We start from the raw sequence: 23,335 nt of genomic DNA, 5'->3' as shown, positions 1-23,335 counted from the left end.
TCAGATATTATTTAGTTATTTTACTGCATCTCATCTCAATATAAATCCATTAAATAAAATTAAAAACACAACCTAATAAAAAAATTCAACAAATTATCAGTTGTTATGGAAAATATGGACTTTTCTCTCTCTCTCTCTTTGAACCTTGCAGCGTGTACAAATGGGAGGGCTTTCAGTGTATTTTTTAGATGCGTTGTATGGGAACTCGTTAGGTTTTCACTGAGCGTTCTATGACACAACTGCTCTCAGCTTTTTCACGATTCCAAGACAAATGTTCAATTATTTTAATGAACATATTTTAATTCTTCCTTCATTTTAGAAATCAAAATGATCACCTGTCCTATGAACAGGTTGAACAGGTGGACGTTACGCCTCTGGTTCATGCTGATACAGCTAATCTAATCAAATTAAATAAGAGAATTTTGCTTTTTGTTTTACGGATTCTGTGAAGTGTTTTAATTCTTTGAGTATGGAACAATCAACGTTATTAAATGTTTCTTAAACAGTTTTCAATCGATTACACATTTTTTTTATTTCATAGTTTGTCAACAGCAAACTTGCTCATTTGATAATCAGTTCATGGCCTTGCCTCGTATCTGTATGCATATTACATCATTGCGCAGGAAAACAATATAGTTCTGCATAGAAAAGAATTCTATCGTTGCATAATATTCCGCCCCAAATATTGAGTAAACACACGAAGTTCGTGCGGCATGAACCGAATCACAGTGGTGCCAAAAGAAATCGGCAGCACGGAACAGGGTCAAGGATAATGCAGTCCCCGTCGTGCCGAATGTCGCTTCCAGAGAAGATACTGTAGTTGCGACGACGTGTGACGTCTCCAAGTGACCACTCGCATGCGTAAAGAATGAACGGTGTTCGACGTTTGACTGACTCCCGTTTTTTTCTTCTTCTTTGCTTTCAGGCCTGCTCGAGCTGGCCCATCGCGAGTACCAGGCGGTGGACTACGAAAACGCCGAACGTCACTGCATGCAGCTGTGGCGCCAGGAGAGCAACAACACCGGCGTGCTGCTGCTGCTGTCCTCGATTCACTTCCAGTGTCGCCGGCTGGACAAGTCGGCCCAGTTCTCGACGCTGGCCATCAAGCAGAACCCGCTGCTCGCGGAAGCCTACAGGTGAGTGGGATAACTATAGCTTCGGAAAGGGTTACATTGCTATTGGGGCGCGAAGAAGTGCACAAAGTGGTACACATACAGGTGACCTACGATGGGATCGATTGCAAAAATGCTTACTGCTTGCTTTGTGTACTGCTAATTTAGTTTGTTTTGTTCTTTTTTATCATTTTGACCAGGTCGTTAGACTTTGTTGCCTTTCTTGTAGAGAAAAAGGTTTGAACTTGTAACTAAAATTGACAAGCTTGCTCAACTCTGAAATAAAATGTTGCATTTTTGAGATTACGAAGCGTAGATTTCAAGAGGTTGATCGACCCATATGTTCAAAAAGATGTTTTGTCACCCTGCACAGTGACTAGCTCCGTGTTCCCGTTGCACTTCCATGTTCGACTCTAAAGCCCTCTAACCCCCACTCCCTCTTCCAGCAATCTGGGCAACGTGTACAAGGAGCGCGGCCAGCTGCAGGAAGCCCTAGAAAACTACCGCCACGCCGTCCGCCTGAAGCCGGACTTTATCGATGGCTACATCAACCTGGCCGCGGCACTAGTAGCCGCCCGCGACATGGAGCAGGCGGTCCAGGCGTACGTGACCGCGCTGCAGTACAATCCGGTAAGGGTTTTTTTTGTTACGGGGCTTCGCGGAAGTGAGCTGTTTCTAATTGTGACACTTTTTTGTTCAAGGATCTCTACTGCGTCCGGAGCGACTTGGGTAACCTGCTGAAGGCGCTGGGCAGACTGGACGAGGCCAAGGTAGGTCGGATTCGGACGGAAGCAATTCGGAACCGTGGTGTTTGGCGATTTCGAGTTTTGGTTGAACTCTTTGTTTGCGTTTGCGATTGTGTTGTGGAAACTTGTGCGTGTGTTTGGGAGTTGATGAGGAGATTTCGCGAAAGAGGCACAAACTTGCCCAGCGTTCGAATGTGGACTCGTTGATGGGGCGTTTTATGTTCCTTCTTATCAAATAAGTCTGGTAATCGATTCCACGGGAAGGACTTGAAGACGCATGGAAGCTTTGCATGTGGGAAGAGGTAAGTTTCACGAGAGTTGGCGGATTACCGTTTTCAGCACCTGTTTCGTTTACCTTATCAGTTCAAGAGTTTAGATTGCTCATAAACCCAGACACGAGTTCACAATCGACGAGTGGCGCAAGTAAAGATGAAGTGCAGCTGCGTTGGATGAATGGCAAACCGTTGGATGAATGTATTTTACCTTTGGTTTATTTTCCACATAAAACTTCGCCTAAGTTCATTCACTAATCATTCCAAGAGTAACTCGTTCTTTGGTTAAATAAAAAACCATTCTTAAAAAAAACGCCTTAAAACAACTGATCAAACTTTTGCCTAAATGATTTCAGTGTATTCCTTCGCAGCACAGAGCTATTTTTGTTACAGCATAGGCAAAAAAGCCTTGATTTTGTGAATCGCCTCAACCGGGAGTGGAAATGGACAAAGCATCATGCTGTTCCGGGGACAGACTTCCAGGCCAGGCCGGCCACTTTGAATGCACATCATATAGTAATACCTCATATGACCTAAGTTAAGCCCTAATTGGAGTTGTCCGGCAGCGACAGGTAATGTAACGTGGGCGTTTGGCACAACACAACGATTGGCGCTGACTCCTTTATTCCCGTACTGTTTTGTTGCGACGGACAAAGCAAATCGATGCTGTCGAAACAACACAGCTATGCAAAATTTATTTAAAAATTACATCATTCAAATGGAGTTAGAAAAAATAATTTCACCTGGCAACCAAAATAATTGGAAATTCTTTAAACTGGCAACACTTGCATGAATTGAGAACTCTCGATAATTTTGTTTGTACGTAATAATCAGATTATCTCTTTCTGTCGCTGTGTGTTCACCTTTCGACAGGATCGATTCCGGCAACGCAACGCTCCCCCTCCCCCCTCCATCCCATCCCATCCAATCGAACCAATGTCAAACACAAGCTAGCATGTAATTCTATTCTATCTTTCCATTTTATTTATACACATTTTATTTCATTTGTCGACTCTACCCTCCCCCCAATCAAAAGATGTGGCCAGAACAGTTTCCCCCTTCGCTGCGTGTGTGTTTTTTTTTCTTTAAATTTAGGTGTTTGTGCTCACAAAAGTGATATTTTTTGTTACATTCAAAACAGTAACAAAAGGTTTTACCAATGTGATTCGCGACTTTAATAATCATGTCACGCAAATATAAATGGATGGATGTTTTAAATTATTTCTTCTTTTAAAACGAACCTTAAAACCTTCATCCATTTCACACACAAAAAAAAATGTATTACGTTTAATCTCTAAATTTGGTCCTTTGTCGAGTTGCGTTCAGTTGAAATCTCGTGTTGTCTCTTGTTCGCTAGATTTGATCCAATTTTCGCTAGCCCCATTTTTACCGGTGGGAGACTGAATGTTAAAAAAAGGAACTTTTTTGACCACGATTAACACAAAGTATATTGAGATTAAACCTAAACAGCTGGAGATTTTTGAAAAAAGTCTATCTTGGATTTAGAATAGAAACATAATAAAACATTGTCCACAGGGCAGCAGCATCCGGACGATTGCGCAGCAGGAGCGAAGATCAGCGAGAGATGTTTGATTTGGCAGACTTTTTGCATGCACTTGTTTTTTTTAAATGATTCAAAGATTTTTCAGATATAAAGTATGGGATTTGAAAAGTACTAACTTATAGATAAATCATGTCTGTTAACTTTGACAAAAACTTTACCATTTAATCTTCTTTTGGTATCTGAAAAATCTTTGCATATAATAAGTTATAAGATTTAAAATATAATGTTTGATTTATTTTGATCGAATTGGCCATACATAAATTTCTTTTGCATTTCAATGTTTATCGATCAAGATAAGTCAACATTATTTAATATATGTTTAGAATTATTTCTGCTGATTGTAAATATTTACTTCAAATTTCATGCTATATTTTATTAAACTAATCAAACCGATACAGCCATAAATTTCAGCTATTTTTTAGATATTTTTTCAGCATTTAGATAAGTATTTTTTCAGATGTTTTGTTCAACAAAATGGTGACATCGCACGTACTTCAAAAAGTCAAACAAATCAACTGCCAAGGTAATAAAGGAGAAGGAAACTCTGAATCTCTGAATCTGAGTGGGTATTCAATATTACGTATTATGGTTTATTTTAAACTAATTAATTTGTTTTAAAATTATCCAGCATTAAAAAACTGCTCATTTCAAACATTAAACCACAGAGTAATCCAGAGGGAGCAGTCCGAACAAAAGTCATTGAAATGTTTGGCTCCGTTACGGCTTTACCCTTTGGAATCGTAGCAGCTTGTGGCGTTATGTTTTGAGCGTTACCAGCCCGGTTAACCTGCCAAAAATACGAGAATTTCCCCTACCTCCAAAATTCATTGTGTCACCACTTCCATATCTTTGTTGTTCCCTTGACATTATTCGTCAAAAAATGCTGAAGAACTTATCAGCTAGTTATTTGTCTTAATTAAGGAGCTTTTCAGCCATAAACGCTGTTTCGGCTCGGCAAGAAACTATAAAGTAAACCCCAGTATTTGCCGATTCTGGCAACAAGTCACCCAAAATTGCAACACAGCGTTCGGTCATAAGTAGAAAATTCGACTTCAATCGGATGGTGCACCGTAAGAGGTAAGAGCACTTCCAGCAAAATATTCTCACACTTTATTACCAAGACAGTTTTCGTGTCAATCTTTTTGATATTCTGTTTCATTTTGTTCCAAATTATAATTTTATTTAATTCACATTTAAGAGTCATCATAGAAAATAACTTTGTTGATTTTGGGAATGTGAAAGTTTTTGACAAACTTCAAATGTCATCTAGCCGACTAGATCGCTGTGAAAAAAAATGTAACGCATTGAACGTCAGTTTGCCCCGAGGGTTACGACAAGCAAAATTTTGCTGAAGGGGCGATGTACCACGATGTACCGCGTAACGCAACCATAAATTAAATGCCAGTGCTCCCTCTGGGTTACTCTGTGATTAAACACTGCTTAGATCTTTTGTTTCAAATTGAAAATTGCTCTTGTTTTATTCACACAAACACACTGAATTTGTGCCCAAATTTCTAAAGTATGTGGGCCAAAGTATTTGAACTGTTTAAGCAGAATTATTTCACTGTTCGGCAGAAGCAGCAAGTATTGTAATGGAACATTCAAATCCTAGCACAATATAGGGGAACTGTACGTAATTGGGTATTAAAGCCCTATGGCAATTTTTATGTACAACGGTAAAAAACACGATTAAAAACCATTTCTGATCACTTTTTATCATTTTAATGCAAAAAAAAAAAATATTTAAAAGACAACAATTTTTCGATGGATCAACTATGGTCCCCTTGGAACGAGCTGTCTAGTAGAAACTTTTCTGTCAAAGAGGACCGCGAGGTTGATTTTTCCAAATTGATTTAAAAAACCATTTTAAACTCTTTGTGGTCGTACAAAGGGTCATTGCACTCAGAAAAATAAGCTTTATCGCTGTAAACAATAATATCAGCAATCTAAGCTTCATTTTAGGATCCAATTCCATCGTTCACCTTAGGTTGGCATATCGTCACGGTAAATTACAGATTTTAAACATGTTTTCATCTAAAATAAAGTAATTAACTGCTCAATGGGAAGTTATCAGCCTCTAAAAAATTTCGACAAATAACTTTTTTAAATAGATATAATAGTCGAATTAGATGGATTAGGATGGTTTTAGTCGTGTTTTTTTTATCGCTGTACGTTCAAAAAAAATGTATTGGGCATTAGGACGCTATTTTCCCTATTGACCTTCGGCTCAATGTCCATCGAAACAGGCGGAGCGAGCTTAAAAATGTCAAAACCTGTTACCATCCAGCTGCAGCTTTGTTGACAAACAAACGGATACCAGATTTTGCTGATTTTTGGACACACCACAAGAACTCAAATGAGTTTAACTTGATGGCAAAATAACATTATCCAAATCTTGTTTGGCAAATGAAGCCAAAAGTGGTTACCTTTTTCGGGCGGTGTTTTTCAGTGTTTTATCAATTTTACTAATTTTTCATACCACTTACTTTGGTAGTAAGATCTTCACATTGCAGTGTACTTATGTGCTTACAACTATTGATAGGGTAGTTAGGGAAAAAAAACGAAACTATTGGCACTACGCCCCCCGGGGCATGGCCTTCCTCTAACGTGGGATTTCTGCTCCAGCGCCTCTGACGAGACAGGAGAAACCGGGACCGACGTTTTACTTCACCATCCGATAGAAGCTCAGTGGATAAGGCGGGAATCGAACCCGCGTCTCATAGCATCATCGGGATCGGCAGCCGAAGCCGCTACCCCTGCGCCACGAGACCCAACCCAAGGGTAGTTAGGGATATGAATCTTCAATGTTTTGCTACCAGGAGTGAAATAATCCATTTAATCCAAATTTCATCATTTTTGATTGTTTTTATAAGGCAGGAAAAGGGTGGTCCATTCTGCCCCCAAGTGGATTTTAATTTAACACTTCTACCACCAAGCCTCTAAATGATTTGAAGGTTCCGTTGTTGTTTGATTACCATCGTAATAGCTTCTGATAACATTATAAACATTGAACAAACTTTTTCAAACAATCTAGCTTTCGAGAAAGCTTATTTAAGAACCTCGAAATAAACAACATTTGCGTGGTTATGTCAATAAATTTACATTTTTGCTCATAATTCGAAAAATACAATGAATTCAAACGTTGTTTTCGGTGTGGTGATGTCATTTGACGACCTTTATAAGACCCTCTTGCCTTACAGTTGGGCTAAATCCATTCTAAAGCCCAAAACCAAGGGTGGCCCATTCTGCCCCATGGTCCATTCTGCCCCGCACCCTGGAAAAGTTGTCGACAAAACATTTTTTTTAAGTGGTTCAAAAATAGTTTTAAGCTAAAAATTTTCATCATCCAAGTATATAACATTGAAGGGAACATCCCAAAGCATGAGCCTACTACACTGAATTTATAAATTCGTATGTTTTTCTATGATTTTTGGCGCATTTTACTTAGGCGGGCAATTCTGCCCCTCTGCCCCTACGCATTGGAACGGTCTTTTGATTAACTATCCAACGATAAGTCGCATGGGAATTCCGGACAAAATTTTCATCAAAATATCTGAGATCCGGTCTACAAAAAGTGCATTAATAATACACGCAGAAAAATGTTTTGTAGAATCAGCCTGTACGAGGTTTGTTTCAAAAAAATTGTTGAATATAATCAACGCCGATTTTGCGTTGAAACAAACCTTGGTTTTCTCAATTCCACAAAAATATGTAAGGAGCGTGGACAATCGCATACCCCCCTCCCCCTTCTCCTAAGGTGACTAAATGGTTTAGTCCCGTACCGCAAAAGGGGTTTGTCGCGAAAAATAAAATTTTCATTACATCAAATTTTAACACATTTTTTCATTCAAATGTGGATACCATTGATGGTTATTTCAAATTTTATATTTTTTGGAACATGTCATTTTATGGGAAATTTAATGTACTTTTCGAATCTACATTGACCGAGAAGGGTAATTTTTTCATTTAGAACAAAATTTTTCATTTTAAAATTGCGTGTTTTTATAACTTTGCAGGGTTATTTTTTAGAGTGTAACAGTGTTCTACAAAGTTGTAGAGTAGACAATTACAAAAATTTTAATATGTAGACATAAGGGGTTTGCTAATAAACATCACGAGTTATTGCGATTTTACGAAAAAAAAAAGTTTTGAAAGTCAGTTCGTCGTTCGTCTTCGTCACTCGAAAACACTTTTTAGGAATCTCTTACGACTTATTGCATACTAGAGATTTGATTTTCACCAAACGTTATGTTTTCAAAAAAGATTTTTCCAATTAACTTTGTATAACTTTTTTAATATTTCTGATTTAAATGATTTTTTGAAGAATTCAAAACTATATTGCAAAACATTCATGATGTCTCTAATGGACATATTTTGTATTCTGTCAGATTATAACAATTTAATTTGAAATAATTAACAATCAGCAGAAATAATTTAAACTAATTTTGATTTCCTTTTTTGCCAAAACGTCTGCCAATCAAATATCTTCCAGCAAATAGTTGAAAAGTCTCTTCCTGCACCGCATCGTTCTTGCTACTTCAAATTGCTAAAATTTTAAACATTAACTCAATTTCTTCAACTAAAATCTTTACCTCATGTTGGCAAACATTTTCAGAACTTTCCAGCTGTGTCATTGTTCTCATCCGATAAACCGTTGCCATTTCGTCGTCGTTTGCAGAAAAAAAAACCATCAACCAAGTATCTTCAAAAGTTAATAGTTGCGTTTTAATCTCACCAAGTGTTGAACTTTCCCATAATGCTAGGCGTCTTTGGAGAGGGTTGCCGCGTTTGGTTTTTGTGTTATAGTTTTTTTTGTGTCGTTATTTTTCCAATGAGAGCGTTCTCAAGAAGAAAATAATGTGGAGTGATTCTATTTTTAAGTTTGCAATTCGCAAATTTCTTTGTTTTTATTTTTCTTGAGTTGGGGACACTGGATAAGCTGACTGTTTTTTTGTTTGTTTCCGAGGTGTGTGCATTACAAATGTGTATTTTTGTTTTATTAAGATGTGAACAAACAGTCAGATTCTCCTTTTGTTCTGAGGAACGTAAGAAAAATCAAAACACTCCATCGCGTTGAATTTAAATTCTATATTTAGATATTCCTCCGGAGCATCCTTCGTTGATTTCCTGTTCGCCATGTGCCCTGTGTCATCTTTTCTCTCCCCCTCTGCAGATATGGTGGATTAGACTGTCGATGTGTAGCGTTTCGGGCAGATTTTAATCGAATTGATCGTTTCCATTTTTTCATTTGATTTCATTTCGTATCGCCTGGCAACACTGTCGACAAAAAAGTACTAATTCGTTTATTTCTTTTTTTCTTGCTCCTTTTTCCTCCCTCGAATTCCCCGCTGACAAATTGTAACGAAATTCCATTTCCCCGTCGATCCTCATACAAACGAAAAAAAAACTGTGCCAAAAACGCACATCAAATGCATTCAAAAATTCACGAAACAATCACACACAAACAAACTAGGCATGCTACCTGAAGGCCATCGAAACCCGGCCGGACTTTGCCGTGGCCTGGAGCAACCTGGGCTGCGTGTTCAACGCCCAGGGCGAGATCTGGCTGGCGATCCACCATTTTGAGAAGGCCGTCGCGCTCGATCCGAACTTCCTGGACGCGTACATCAACCTCGGAAACGTGCTGAAGGAGGCCCGGATCTTCGATCGGTGAGTGATTTATTGTTTTAATATTGTTGTTTAACTTGAGAATGATGCTTTTGATGACAAGGACAAGCGCAAGACAGTAAGCAAAAGAGCGACTCTCACAATTGTTTTCTCTGGTTCGCTCTCGAATGCTTTAATCATTCAAAACAGAGATAAATTTACCCCAAATGTATGCAATCGTCAGTTAGGACCGGCCCGTGGCTTAATGGCTACGGCTCCCGCCTCATAAGCGGAAGGTTCCGGGTTCGATTCCCGACCGGTCTCCTTGAAATTATTCGACTATAATTGAACTTTGAATATGAAAAAAAACGCATGGAATCAGGTGGGATTCGAACTCACACCTTTGGATTGGTAGTCAGATGCTCTAGCCACTCGGCCACCGAGGGGTTGACACCCCTTGAGTGAATTAATCCGTAGTGGTGAAATAATGTCACAAGGTCATTTACTATATAATACAACAATCCCTTCCACAACGATACCCCTACACACCACACACCATTATAATCTATAAATAACTCGAACCGGTTGGTACGGTATGTCCCCGGCTTCTTCTTCCCCTGTTGGTTCTATGAAATGTGGGATCCGTTCATAGAATCTGTCTCATGCGGTTAATGCAACGCAGTAGGCCGGGCCGCTTTAATGAGTGTAATACACTTCGGGGGTTCTCGAAAGTACTGCAATCATTAATAATGACAAGAAAGAACTTGAGGCGTAATCTAACCATAAGTTCTTCCCGGATGCTTTCTTCGGACTGGCTGCGCTTGTGTTCGATTAGATTAGATTAGAATGTATGCAATCGTCAGTGCGATGGACAGTTCAAACATAAAATCGCCGCAAACCGGAATGACCCAGATAAATATGGATGCAATTAAACCGTAAGAAATGTGTCACATTCCTCGACACAAACCACAAACATCCCGCATGGGACAAGGCAGAGGGGATACACAAACATATCATCAATTAATTTACGCTCCCCCTCACGAACATTGTGTTTATTTCCAACAAACCATCATCGGAGCGAGCAAAATTGGTCATGTTCCAAAATGGGACGTTAGTTTTCATCAGGGGCGGTTCTGTACGTGGTCGGGAATATTTGGCAAAGTCTACAAAACATCACCAAACAAGGCTGTGAAGCTTTTGGCGATTAAAAATGAGTTGAGTCGTATCGCCTGGGGATCGATTTTGTGGAGATGGAATTTGATTTGTTTGGAATATTGTTACCAGGTGTTATTTGATAATGTTTAATTAGCAGTTTATTCAAGGTAAAAATATCAAACCTACAATTAAGTCGAGTTGTATGCATTATGATAAATTTCCCGCACGTGTTCGTAACAACATCAAACAATATACTCAAACCGCCCCTGGAATTATGAAATTGAAATATTTGCCATTTTCGGTTAAGGTCACAGCCACTCAGATAAACGCCCACGTGGAAAAGTTTTGCTTCACCCCGAGCGGAAATTCTTTCAAACAAAGTTCAATCATGTCCCGCTCATCATTGGCAAATTTCGGGGGAAATCCGTTTGTGTAGGTTTCCTCCATCTACATCCTAGGACTGTGTGCGCGCGCTCATCCGGCCAATATTGGATCGATTGGCGGAACAACTCTCCACCGAACCGAATCTACATTGTGTGTGCCTGTGCCATGTAATCATCGGAGTATCGTCGATACTGGGGCCCGTTGGGGTCTACGGCCAAGTTACATCCTCCCCTCTTTCTTCCACGTTAGGGGTCGCAATTTAATTTATATTGGTGCTTCACTTACTTTCAAGTGCGGTACTGAGAAGAGATTTGCTCTATCGGAGTGTAGTCCCTTTTTTGTTGAATTACCAGAGGGGAAATCCACGTCAAATTGCAAAGGTTGTTGAAACTTGGGAAATTTAATATCTCCTGAACTAAATGGAACCTATTTATCACAATTGGAAAACCTATTAACCCTATTTTGGCCAAAATTTTTTTTTTCGATTTTTATTTCTCTCGTGTACAGGAGGTAATTTTGAGCAACTTTTGTCCTACGAAAAACTAAACTTCTCTTGTTTTATGTTTTTCTTGTTTGGTTTTTAGTATTTTTATTTTCATTTACTTGTTCAGTTTATGTTTGTTTTTGGTAGTATTTGGCCTATCATAACATTTTGCCTTTCTAATTGTTTCATGTTTTTCAGCCACTTTTTAAATTTTTGCTCGTTTTACACATTTTCTGCTATAGAATGGCACCACTATCATTTAAATTGTAAAAAAAATGCGAAGAGACATAGTCTGGAACACTAATTAGTAAAAAAAACTGCCAACATTAATAATAAAAAAAATTGGAAACAAACCAACCCTACCTCTAGGAGGGCTTCGACCTAAAAAAGCGCCAGAAATCCATTTGCCATTTTGATTTTTAAAAAGCATCGCAAAGAAGAACTCTTAAAATTTAGATAAAATTCAAAGGTTGGAAGTGTGACTTGTTTTATGTGACTTTGCCAATGTTTTTAAAAATGTCATTTTTCTGGGGTCAACTTTGGCTGTGTTTCTTACAAACATTTCCTCTATATTATGTGAAAAAAATGCAGTAATTTTTGTAGTGTACCAGACTATGCCACTGAACATTTTTGTATAATTTAAGTGGTGATGGTATCGTTCTATAGTAGAAAATGTGAAAAACAAGCAAAAAATTGAAAAAGTTACTGTAAAAACATGAAAAGAAAACTAAATAAGTAAAAGGTAATGATGGGAGGTGGAAGAGTAAGCCAAATACTATCAGAAAATAGCATAAACTAAACAAAACCTCAAAATAACTTCCTAAACAAGGCAAAAATGAAAAACTTCGAAAAAAATGGGCAGTAGAGGGTTAAAATATGCGTTCGCTGTTAAAATTTAACATTTACCGTGGTAAGCTGTTTTAAATTGGAAAATGCCAATAGATTTTACGACAAATTTTCTTTAGATTCAGTCTTAGATTAACCTTCTACGATTTGTGGTTCCAGAAGTATCGCAGTTTGTCGGGTTTTTTACTTGTTTTGATGACATAAACAGCTATCACGGGTAAGAATCTTCAAGCAATTTCAGTATGGCGACTTGTATCAGAAGAAAGTGAGGCATTTTCGCTAGTTCTCACTGTTCTATGTTCTGCGTGCACGTCCGCAAATATCGACCACACACATACTAACACAAAGCACCACCAAGAGGCAAAAGGTAGTTACGAATATTGTTGGCACTTTTGTTAAAAAATAAGCGGTTTTGCAAAAACAAATAACAAAACCAACTTTTAAGTGTAGTTCGACTATCAAACTTATAATTCGTTGCTGATTTGTTAGGGAATTTTTAAAAAATAAAAAAGTTTTTTTGCAGCACCCCTTTTGGGCGGACATTTTTGTTGTCACCTTTTGGTTCCTTGGATTAGCCATGGATAATTTCACAGTGTAATAAACAGGGCAGCTACCACCACGCGGCGCCACCGTTTTGATTGAGAAAATGATACAGGTTTTTCAGACGAGTTTCAATCCCGTGCAGCTATGCACATATGATCAGAAAATGTTGATTTCGTGTGCTGATATGTTTGAGGGCGAATTCCATAGTTAGAAAACCTAAAAATCGTTAACCGTTAATCGTGTTAACTACATCCACAAATTTTACTTGCTACATAGAATGATAAACTTTCCGTCCGAATATGCATCATGCGCACCAATACACCATTATGTTTGGCTTGTCGTTGGACGTTGGACGTGCCGTTGGAACTAGGGTAAATTGTTCAAAATTTTTAAAAATGTTAAATGTTTGAGAATGTTAATTTTGCTTATTTTTAATTGAAGAACTGTTGGATTCTGATTTTTTAACATCGTTCTCTGTTCAAATTTTGTCATACCTAATTAAAAAAAATCTACTTTTTTGCAAAAATTTTCTTTCTTTTTTTAACAAACTTGATTTTCGGATCGTTGTAATGATGAATGATGAATTATATCAAATTTTGATAATTTACGACAATTATTTCATTACAATCTGGGTGCTGAAAAGACAGAATGCGTAACGTGATTTTCGAATGCTCTCAACTGCTCCTCACTACTATAACTGCACTGCAGCTGTAAGGGACCATCCATAAACCACGTGGACACTTTTTTGGGAATCTGTTACCCCCTCGTAGACAATTGTCCATACAAAAAAACTTTTTGTATGGATCATGGACAACCGCCATACCCCCTATAAAGTGTCCACGTGGTTTATGGATGGTCCCTAAACATAAACAAAGTATAAACGGCTTTGTTCAAGCTCAAGCGTGACATGTTTTTGCTGCTGAAGTGACTTTTTGAAACATTTTGGTTCTGTTGATGTTAAAGTTTTTGTTGAAAAATTAAGTGCTTCGCGCAATTTTTGTTCGTAGACTAAACGATGGGAGGCCAAAAGAGGATTATTTTATTTTTCACGTGACGAAAAATTGCGTCAGAAGTGGGTGGAATTTTGTGAATCAGAAGAACAACCGAATCAAAATTTCAAGATTATGTACCTTTAAAGTGCAGTGATAATATCGGTGTAAGATGATCATTCAATAATGATTTGACAAATGCCAAATCTCGATTTCAACCCTCTTCTTAAGATTTCGATGCCCGTGTGCTCTTTTGTTCTATCTAGATATGAATCCCAGCAAGCTTAGTACAAAAGAGCACACCGGCATCAATTTGTTGACTTCGAGTACCTCAAAAGCTCGACTCAATTTTTTAATCCTGACAAAATTAATTATAGATGGATTACAATACTTGCCACTTCTTGGTAACATTTTACAAACAGTAAATTGGTTCCGCTTTGACAGTTCTATATTGAGGCCGCTTTGCGAACTACTATTCTGCACCCATAAAAAATCTCAGTAGCTGGTGTTCATCTGCGTGATGAATAGAGAGAATGCGTAACGTGATTTTTGAATGATTCTACTTTGTTTACATCTACAAAGTAGGAGGCTGTTCAAGCATGACTTTTTTGTTACTGGCAAATGAGCTGTTTTATAATGTGTTTTATTTTACCTTGTTTTTGACATTTTTTGCTGAAAAATGGTGTGTGTTTTTATGTTTTGATCGGTTTGAAGTGGTCACGGGTGACAAAAATGATTTTATCTGGCTGATTTTGGAAACTTGTAGCTCTTCCTGGTCCAGCAAAAAAAATATCTCAAATTCTAGCGAAGCTGATCCAACAAACAGAGCAGATTTTCACTAAACCAGTAGGTTTTCAAACGGAATCAAATAATGAAGACAGCTTTTGGATGGATACAGCCACATCGACTACAAAAACAACTTCCATTCGTAATTATAAAAAAAAAAATTAGGATCTCGCCTTCAACATTCTTAGGATTTCTTGACTTCACCTCCAGGTTCCAAAAGCCACACATTTTTCATTCTTGTAAAAAAAACAATTTTTAATGATCGATAACAATACTCTCTACTTTTGGCGAACAGTAAACTGGTTCCACTTTGACAGGTCAAAATTGAGGCCGTTTTGCGAACCGCTATTCACCACCCAGGTGTTCATCATGTGAAACGGAATAAATTTTTTGAGAAAATCAGTTTTTATTTTTTTTTATTTTTATTTATTTTACAAAATTGGGCATACTTATACTGAATCAAAATTTATTGAAAATATATTTTTTAAGAACGTTTTGGGCAGGGTGGCCACTCAAGTCGGGAGATCGGGAAAGTCGGGAAAAAGTCGGGAATTCGTCAAAATCCGCCAAAAATCGGGAAAAGTCGGGAATTTATGATTTTATGATGTAAACTCTTGAATAAATTTTGTAATATTTTGTACAGTTTTCAAATTGAATTCACTCATTTCTGCTTTAGTAACTTACTTTAAATTTAAGGTTATTTTCACTATTTCAATATATTTGAGTATGGAAAAGCTGTCTTAACCTTTGAAATCTTTATGAATATTGGAGTTTTTGACACAGATTTCCATAATATTTTTTTATTAATCAAATGATCGCTTTTAATTTTTGTTCACAAAACAAGAGGTAAATTTGATGAAAAACTAATATAAAAATAGAGCGTAATGGCCAGCTTAGAATTATGATTCTATTCCATTTTGTCACATAATTGAATATTTGAAACAGGATTCGAACTTGAGTTTGGCAATAATTTTTTTTGGGTAAATATTTGTAATTGTTTAACTAAATTCATTAGGTAATTTAAAATGTGTTTTTTCCCCAAATATTGCCCTTGAACTTTTTTTTGTGAGTATGGGTAAATTACCTACCATCGATAAAGCTTGATTTTCAGTTTGCGGAAAACTTAAATATCGAATAAAATCCAAAATTGAAAAAGATTTTTACGTTTTGAAAACATAAAGAAAATATAGAAATTGCAAAAAAAAAATAATCCAAGAAATCCCTTCAAACAGTCACTTAAAATAAGTGGAAAAACATAAAATCATATCAAACTGAATTTTCATTGAAAAAAAAAACAGTTAAATACTGACGACTAGAAAAATTAACATTGATTAAAAAATTCAATATAAAAAATTACATAATTAAAAAGGGAACTTGGCAAAAACATTTTCTTTTATGAATTCCTTGACATTTTTCTAAATACTTTGAATGAAAAATAATAGCAGTTACGTTTTAATCATTCTTTGATTTAAAATGATGATGAAGTTAAAAAAATATCAAAAACTATACGTTTGCCAATATAAAAAATACCATGGAAGTTATAAGTATTGTTGAACTTTCGGTTATTTTTTCAAAGACTAATTGTTTGTGTTTCTACTCTGAATCATAATAATGAAATTACATTTTTGAAGTTTTCTTTATTTTTATTTTTTTTAAATTTTGTTTTGATTCTGTATTTTTATAAAATGCCTATATTTGGATTTTTTTTAATTCATTGAGATTTTTTTTCGGTGGTTAATATTGACTTTTCTTATAGAAAGTTTTTTGTTTGAAATCATTCTTTAGATAAGAAATGCCTATTATTTGAGCATTCTGGAAAAGTCTGGAAAAAAGTCGGGAAAAAGTCGGGAATTTGAAAATGGAATTTGAGTGGTAACCCTGGTTTTGGGTAATAAATAGCTGTACAAAGACAAGATTTTTTTCGTTTGTTTTGGGCTTTCCAGCTTGGATTTTGGGATTATTTCGAAGAAAGCTAGAAATCTGGAAAAATTGGTTCAGAAACATTATTTTTGAGGTCTAATTTTGGTTAAAATAGAGCCATATTCTTAAAAACGTTTAGATCATATTAAGAAATGTGATGAAAACAGTAGACTCTCTCGTTGTCGATATTGAAGGGACCGGCGAGAGAGGGAGCTATTAAATTATAGAACGAAAAATCAAAGCAATCTTCTTGAAGGAATTGCTAAAACTTCAAAATAAGTTACGCAATGTGTCGGGAAAAAGCCCTTCTTTCATCGTGCCAAATATCAGACCTGTCGATTTTTTTTTATCTCAAGTTTGTTTTAAGAAGCACACCGTGTAAATGTGAATAAGCTGGTTCCCACAGAGAACCAGCCAAATTTGTAACACGGTCAGGAACAATTGCTCGATTCCAAAATCAACCAGCAGATTTGTCTGCTGGTTTCTTCAAGAAACAGCTCAGTTTGGTCAACTACTGTCATTTCAGTAGCTGGCACTTCCAGAAAAAATGTTTGCCAGAGCAAAAGAAAATTTGCTAAAACAGCAGAACATTAGGTAGATTTTCTGCTGTCGAATATTTTTACGGTAACTTGTAACACATAAACCAGCAAAAGTATGTTGCTGCTTTAAATGTTGTACAAATGCAGGTTTGAGCAAAAAAGATGTCAGAATTGTTTCTTTGCTGATTTGGAGATGAACTCCCTATTGGTGTTGTTTTTCCATACTGTTGAATTTATTACTATTGTCCGAAAAATATTTGTTTAACACTTTTTTTCTTGCAATGTTGCTTGGATTATCTCACCATTCGTCTTCAATACGCGGAGGCAAAAAAAAAACTGTGCTGGGTCAACAGCGAGACATTTTTTCCAACTCAACTCATCTCAACCTGCGTCCTATAGGTAAACTTATAGCAGTTGATAAACCTACAACCAGCAGCGCACCATTGGATGGCAACACTGCTGGTCCCTATCTCTCCCGTCATCATCCTCGTCCCTCTACAAAAAAAAAGCCGTGTTGTGTCCCTTCAACCGAATCCATTCAAGAGGAAGGTCTCGTCTCATCTCTCGAAACACGCCAGAGCAGCGAGCATCGGCAATTTTCTCTGGCTCTCCCTCACTGGCACTGGCGTGGAAAACTCTTTCGGAAAATTCGCTTTTCCCACTCGCAACTGTCGAACGCACTGTCTGCCTAGCATCTATCCCACGAGGACGAGATCCAGTGGGACTGCCGACTCCGCTCAGTGCCGTGTTGATGGTCGGCGCGTTCGGACCGGTCGTTTGTCGTCGTCCTCGGAGTGTGCGTTTCGTAACACGTCCCCACGCGGAGGATGATTTGTTGAAAGTGACCGGAAGTTGATTGCTTTGAAATAGACCGTTTTATAAAGAGGAGGTTCGCCCACATCCTCGTGGAGGGCAAGAGACACACAGAAGGAAGGATACAATTTACTTTGAATTTAGCAGCACGAACCCACCCACTCCCACATCCGGGTCCGGAGCTAGCCAAGTGTGGACACAAAGTTACGGCACCGTGAAATGGGTTGCCAAAGGGGTTTCGACGTTACGCCGATCTGACGGCGATCTGCGAGGACATGTGACCATGGTTGGTTGGTTGGCTGGATGCGTTCATCGGAATTCATCAAAGTGTGATAATTTAGTGCAAAAAAAACGGTGACCTGAGGGAGTGGAGGGGCACTTCCGGCGGTGTGACATTGATGGATGGGATCCCATGGGGCACTGGGAGCCAAACCGGTCGGGGTGGATTAATCGCTTTTTTGTTTTTCGTTTTCTGAACAAGTTGGCTTTACAGCGCAAAAAGGTGTAAAAATTCAATTACCGTGTTACACGACGAGAACGTAAAGTGCGGGGGGAAATTTTACGCTGTAACGCAATTATTGCGCTGTAAAATGTAAAAAAATTATGCCGGAAGTGGAAACTGCTGCGCATCTTTTGTAATTTGCTATCAATATTCAATGGAATTGATGGAGACTTGGATGGGAGAGTTTTCAAAACGGATGTTTCAATCTACAGCTATAGCTACTCGCTGTTATCTTTTTTTCTTGAGCTCCTTGAAGGATGCATGACTGGGGGGCAGAATATGATATGGCTTGTTTGTACAGAGTTTCTTGTTCTACTGAAGGGCTGTAACTTCATTATAAGAACCCGGTGGAAGTTGCGCAAAGTAAACCCTCTTACCGTGCGCTCTTGTATTAATAAAGTAAAACGAACATATTTTTTCAGTTCAAGTTTAAACCATTTTAATCACCTACTGCTCTTCTACTCTGCTCAAAAATTTTTTTATAATAAGTTTTTAATAGACAAATCAAATGAGCAATTCTCTACCAAAACCGGAAATGGATTTTATTTGTATTTTTTTATTTGGCTCAAACTTTGTGGGGGCCTTCCCAGTGAACAAATAAGCTATTTTGTGTCATTGGTTCACCCATACAAGTCTCCATACAATTTTGGTTGCTGTCCATACAAAAATGGTATGTAAATATTCAAACAGCTGAAACTTTTTAGTGAATTTTCTGATCAATTTGGTGTCTTCGGCAAAGTTGTAGGTATTGTTGAGGACAATTGAGAAAAAAATAGGTACACGGAAAAAATTTTTTGCAGATTTTTTTATCAACTTTTTTTTCACTAAAACTCAATTTCCCAAAATACGTATTTTTTTGATTTTCGAGATTTTTTGATATGTTTTAGGGGACTAAAATCCGCAACTTTTGAGCTATAGAGAAAAATGGTCAAAAAATCTGCCGCCAAGTTATGAATTTTTGAAAAAATAGTGAGTTTTGGAAAAAATCCAAATTTCATGCAAAAACAAATTTGAAATCAATTTTTGATGCAAAATTGAATTTGCAATCGGAAACTACCTTACAACTTTTTTGATAAAGGGCTTCGTTTTCAAGATATAGGCACCGAAAGTTTGATTTTAGCAAAATATTTGCAGTTTTTCGATTTTTAAAAATAGTGACCATGAGCGACCATTTCTAAAAGTATTTTTTTTTTTTGAAAGTTCAGAAAATTTGCTATAAAATTGTCTAAGAGACATTGAAGATTGGACCTCGGGTTGCTGAGATACAGCCGCTAAGAAAAAGAAACACGAAAATTGAAGTTTTCTAAGTCTCACCAAAACAACCCACCATTTTCTAATGTCGATATCTCAGCAACTAATGGTCCGATTTTCAATGTTAATACATGAAACATTCGTGAAAATCTTCTCGAAAAAAATATTTTGAAAAAAATTAAATCAAGACTAACATTTTAAAAGGGCCAAACATTGAATATTACGCCCATTTAAAATGTTAGTCTTGATTTAATTTGCCTAAAGGTTGCCTAAAGGTTGAAATCATTCGAAAAATCCAAACCTTGGGAAGCAATTTTCTGAATTGAATATGGTGTCCTCAGCAATACTCATTTTTTATTCACTTTTGTTTTTACAAATAGTGGAATTATCAAAACTATTTTTTTATTACATTACATTTTTAAAACATCACATAATTTCAAAAATATTGGAAATGTCCTCCAAAAATTTTGAAAATATTGTGTAAAGCTAAAAACGAAATCTGTTTTCAAAAAGTACTTAACATTTTACATGCACCGTCTCCAAGTTATTGCCATTCCCGAGCAGACGGAAATAACTTGAGAATAACATTTTTTGATATTTGAAAATACTAGGCTAATAACATATTATGTTATATAAATACAACAAAATTTGTTTTTCCCCGAGCAGACGGGAATAACTTTTGAAGGTCAGTTTTTGATATTGTGTGAAGATCGAAATATGTTATTGGGATGATCGGATTAGTTGTTAAAATAACAAAAATCAATAACAAAGATTTTTTCGAAAAATAACTTCAACTGTTATTATTTTGTTATTGCAATAACAAACCAATAACACAGAAGGAATCATGAAGGAATAAGAAGATTTGTTATGTGTGCGGAGAGTTGAAGCAGCATAATAACAAAAATTGTTATTGAACTGATATGTCTCCAAAACAAAAAAAAAGTTATTGTTTTGGTTTATTTGTAATTTGCAATTTTGACAATTTTATCAAAGTCCCTTAGGGGTATATCACATCATTAAAAAAAATCAACTATCAAGATTTCAACTTTTTAGAATAATTTTAGCTTAAGGACCCCATTTCATGGCCAAAGTAATGTCCCCGACGAAAATGGTCAAAATTATCCCATAGTTTGAGACAATTTTAGCAAAGTCCCTTTGGGGGTATATCACATCATTAAAAAAATCAACTTTCAAAATTTCAACTTTTTAGAATAATTTTAGCTTAAGGACCCCATATCATGACCAAAATAATGACCCCGATGAAATTGGACAAAATTATCCCAAATATCTAAACATATTTAACAACAGAAAAAAATAATAACAGATTGTGTTATGGACACTTAGAATCTTTTCCATTTGTGCGATTTATGGTAATTTTATTTCTAAGTCAGAATACCAAACGAATAACCAATCTTGTTATTAGGAGAGTTTTTTAAAATGCATAACATTTCCTCTTATTAGCGTGTTATTAAACATTTTCAATATAATTTCACTTCAATACCAAATCTTGTTATTTTATCAGAAACTGTTATTATGTTTTCTTCTTGAAGTTGAAGTTCAGGATACAATAACAACACTTTATGTCATTTTAACAGGATTTGTTATTAAAATATTATTAATTTTGTTATTACCATCTGCCCGGGTCGTTATGATTTTGTTGATATTGGATTGTGTTTGTAATAACAGACTAAAATAACATTTTTAGTTATGCTTCGAACAAATTTTTATTTTTCCATAACAAAAAATTTTATTCTCAAGTTGTTTTGGCTTTCAACCAATATCAAAACAATAACCAATTTTGTTATAATAACATAAACTGTTATAAAATTCTTATGCAAAAAATTATGTTTCAAGAAGATTTCATAACACTTTCTGTTATTTTAAGATTAGTTTCAGGTAACAAGTTGTATATTTGGATTTTTTAAAACACTGTCCATATCTACAAATATATATTTACCAAATGGTTGAAATAGTTTGAAATTGGACAAATAGTTGCTGAGATAAAGCATTTCAAAGTTTTAAAACATGACATGAAAAAAAAAACACTAATTTTGCCGTTTCAAAAATGTTAGTTAGCCTAACCAAATTTTAAAAATTCTAATCTCACAGATTTGAAAAATTCACAATATTTCATTTTTTTAACATCGAAAATCGGGCAAAAAATTAACAAAAAAGTTGCAAAAAGGCATAAAACAATCTTTATTCAAGTTTTTCCATTCTTCTCGATTGATAGATGCCTAATTGAAAAATTCAAAGAATAAAACACAAGTTAATTATGCATTGCGAAAATTGTTATTTTTTTGGATTTTTATCATCACCTACAACTGTGCTGAAGACACCGTATCGCTTCGCTAGGAGACGGTGATTTCAGCGGATTGCAGTCTAGTTTTCGTCATGTAAATATGATGATATTCCAGAACAACCGCTCCCATCTCCACAGCACACCAGAGGCAAATAAAGTGTTGATGCTCCACTTTTTTAGAGGGACAACGAAGATATCATATCGATCAGAAAATCCCTTCCCGAGTTACAGATTTCTCGAGGCACGAAATTTAACCAAATCTGTTACCTGTCAAATAACTTGTCATGAGAATTTTATAAAGTTTTTTGCTCAAAATATTTTTTGCACGCTTGCCACTTAATTTTTAAGGTTTTTTTGTACGATTCATATTTTTAACATGACAGATTTATTTTGATCGGAATTCATTTAAGACTGAGTTCAAACAAAAATATACACGCGCAAACTATCAGAGGGCAGTAGAGGGTTAATCTTTCTATTGTATTTAATCGAAGGCAAGAGAGAGAGAGAGAGCTCCTTCTCCTACAAACCCCTTACCATTCTGGGCGAGTCGTCTCCTCACCAACTTCTTAATATCAAACTTGTGCAAAGTATACAAAGTTTTGCACGATCACTCATCTTCTATGGCGCTTCCTTCATCTCACAACTGAGAAACGAAAAAAAAAACCGAAGCTTGAGCAAACTATTTTCCCATCCTGTCTCAAGTTGACTAATTTAAGTTGGATCTTGAACGCATCAAGCTTTTCAAATTGCCTGTAAGTGGAAAGTATTAAGTAAGTTCTCGTCATAAATCAAGCAATGACTCTTCAAATTCAACGTTTGACAACTGTCGCAAGATGACAAGTCGGATTAGTTGAAGACGAAAATTTTGTTCGCACCTCTGCTGATAACCACTTGAGCAGAAGAGTCCGCACACGGTTGTCACTTTAGATCTATCAATTTGTCAGTTTCACATTCAGTGGCGTTACATAAATTTGAGATATTTTTTCAGGATCAGTTTTGTAGAGTAGTTTGCCAATTATTTTATCTAAAATTTGTAACTGCTCTAAAATCTAAAAAAAAAAATGAAATTAAAATATGATTACCTATTCACAAAACACAAAAAAAAACTGCCATGTTGCACAGGCGAACTGTCACCGGCAGAACAGCTGGCCCACAACAAAGGTGCGGTTTGTCTGTCCTTAATTCGTAAAAAAAACCACAGAGACAACGCCGTTCGTTGTCTCTGGTTCGCCGACAGCCAGCACGGTGCCACACTTAATAAGTAATTCGTCAACAAATGCGCGAGAGTTTTCCCGAGTTTTTCACGTTTTCCTCCCGCGAGTGCTCCCATGCGCACGGCAATCAATTTTCCGTTTACTGTGAGACGAGTTGTACGGTGGAGTTATATTGAAAAAAATTGTTTTTCAAAATTTTGACTTTTATATTAAAAAAATAATTAAAAATGTAGTTTGGATAAACTTTAATTTAAATATCATACCTAGATTTTTTAATTTAATTTTAAATCCAACGTTAAAATTCTC

General features: G+C 36.3%; 1 protein-coding gene across 6 annotated transcripts in view; it reads left to right on the top strand.

Moving 5' to 3' along the window:
- LOC6036270 (UDP-N-acetylglucosamine--peptide N-acetylglucosaminyltransferase 110 kDa subunit) overlaps window positions 1-23,335 on the top strand; it is a 62,490-nt gene that overhangs the window by 19,903 nt on the left and 19,252 nt on the right. For all 6 annotated transcript variants that reach the window (XM_038261615.1, XM_038261613.1, XM_038261618.1 and 3 more), the window contains exons 3-6: window positions 926-1,136; window positions 1,559-1,742; window positions 1,814-1,882; window positions 9,168-9,364. In XM_038261615.1, the coding sequence (XP_038117543.1) occupies window positions 926-1,136; window positions 1,559-1,742; window positions 1,814-1,882; window positions 9,168-9,364 (661 nt within the window). The remainder of the gene's footprint in view (window positions 1-925; window positions 1,137-1,558; window positions 1,743-1,813; window positions 1,883-9,167; window positions 9,365-23,335) is intronic.

This window comes from Culex quinquefasciatus, chromosome 3 (assembly GCF_015732765.1).
Source record: "Culex quinquefasciatus strain JHB chromosome 3, VPISU_Cqui_1.0_pri_paternal, whole genome shotgun sequence".
NCBI classification, from domain to species: Eukaryota; Metazoa; Arthropoda; class Insecta; order Diptera; family Culicidae; genus Culex; species Culex quinquefasciatus.
Note: the sequence above shows the minus strand (reverse complement) of the source record. Positions and strands in the feature narration are given on the sequence as shown.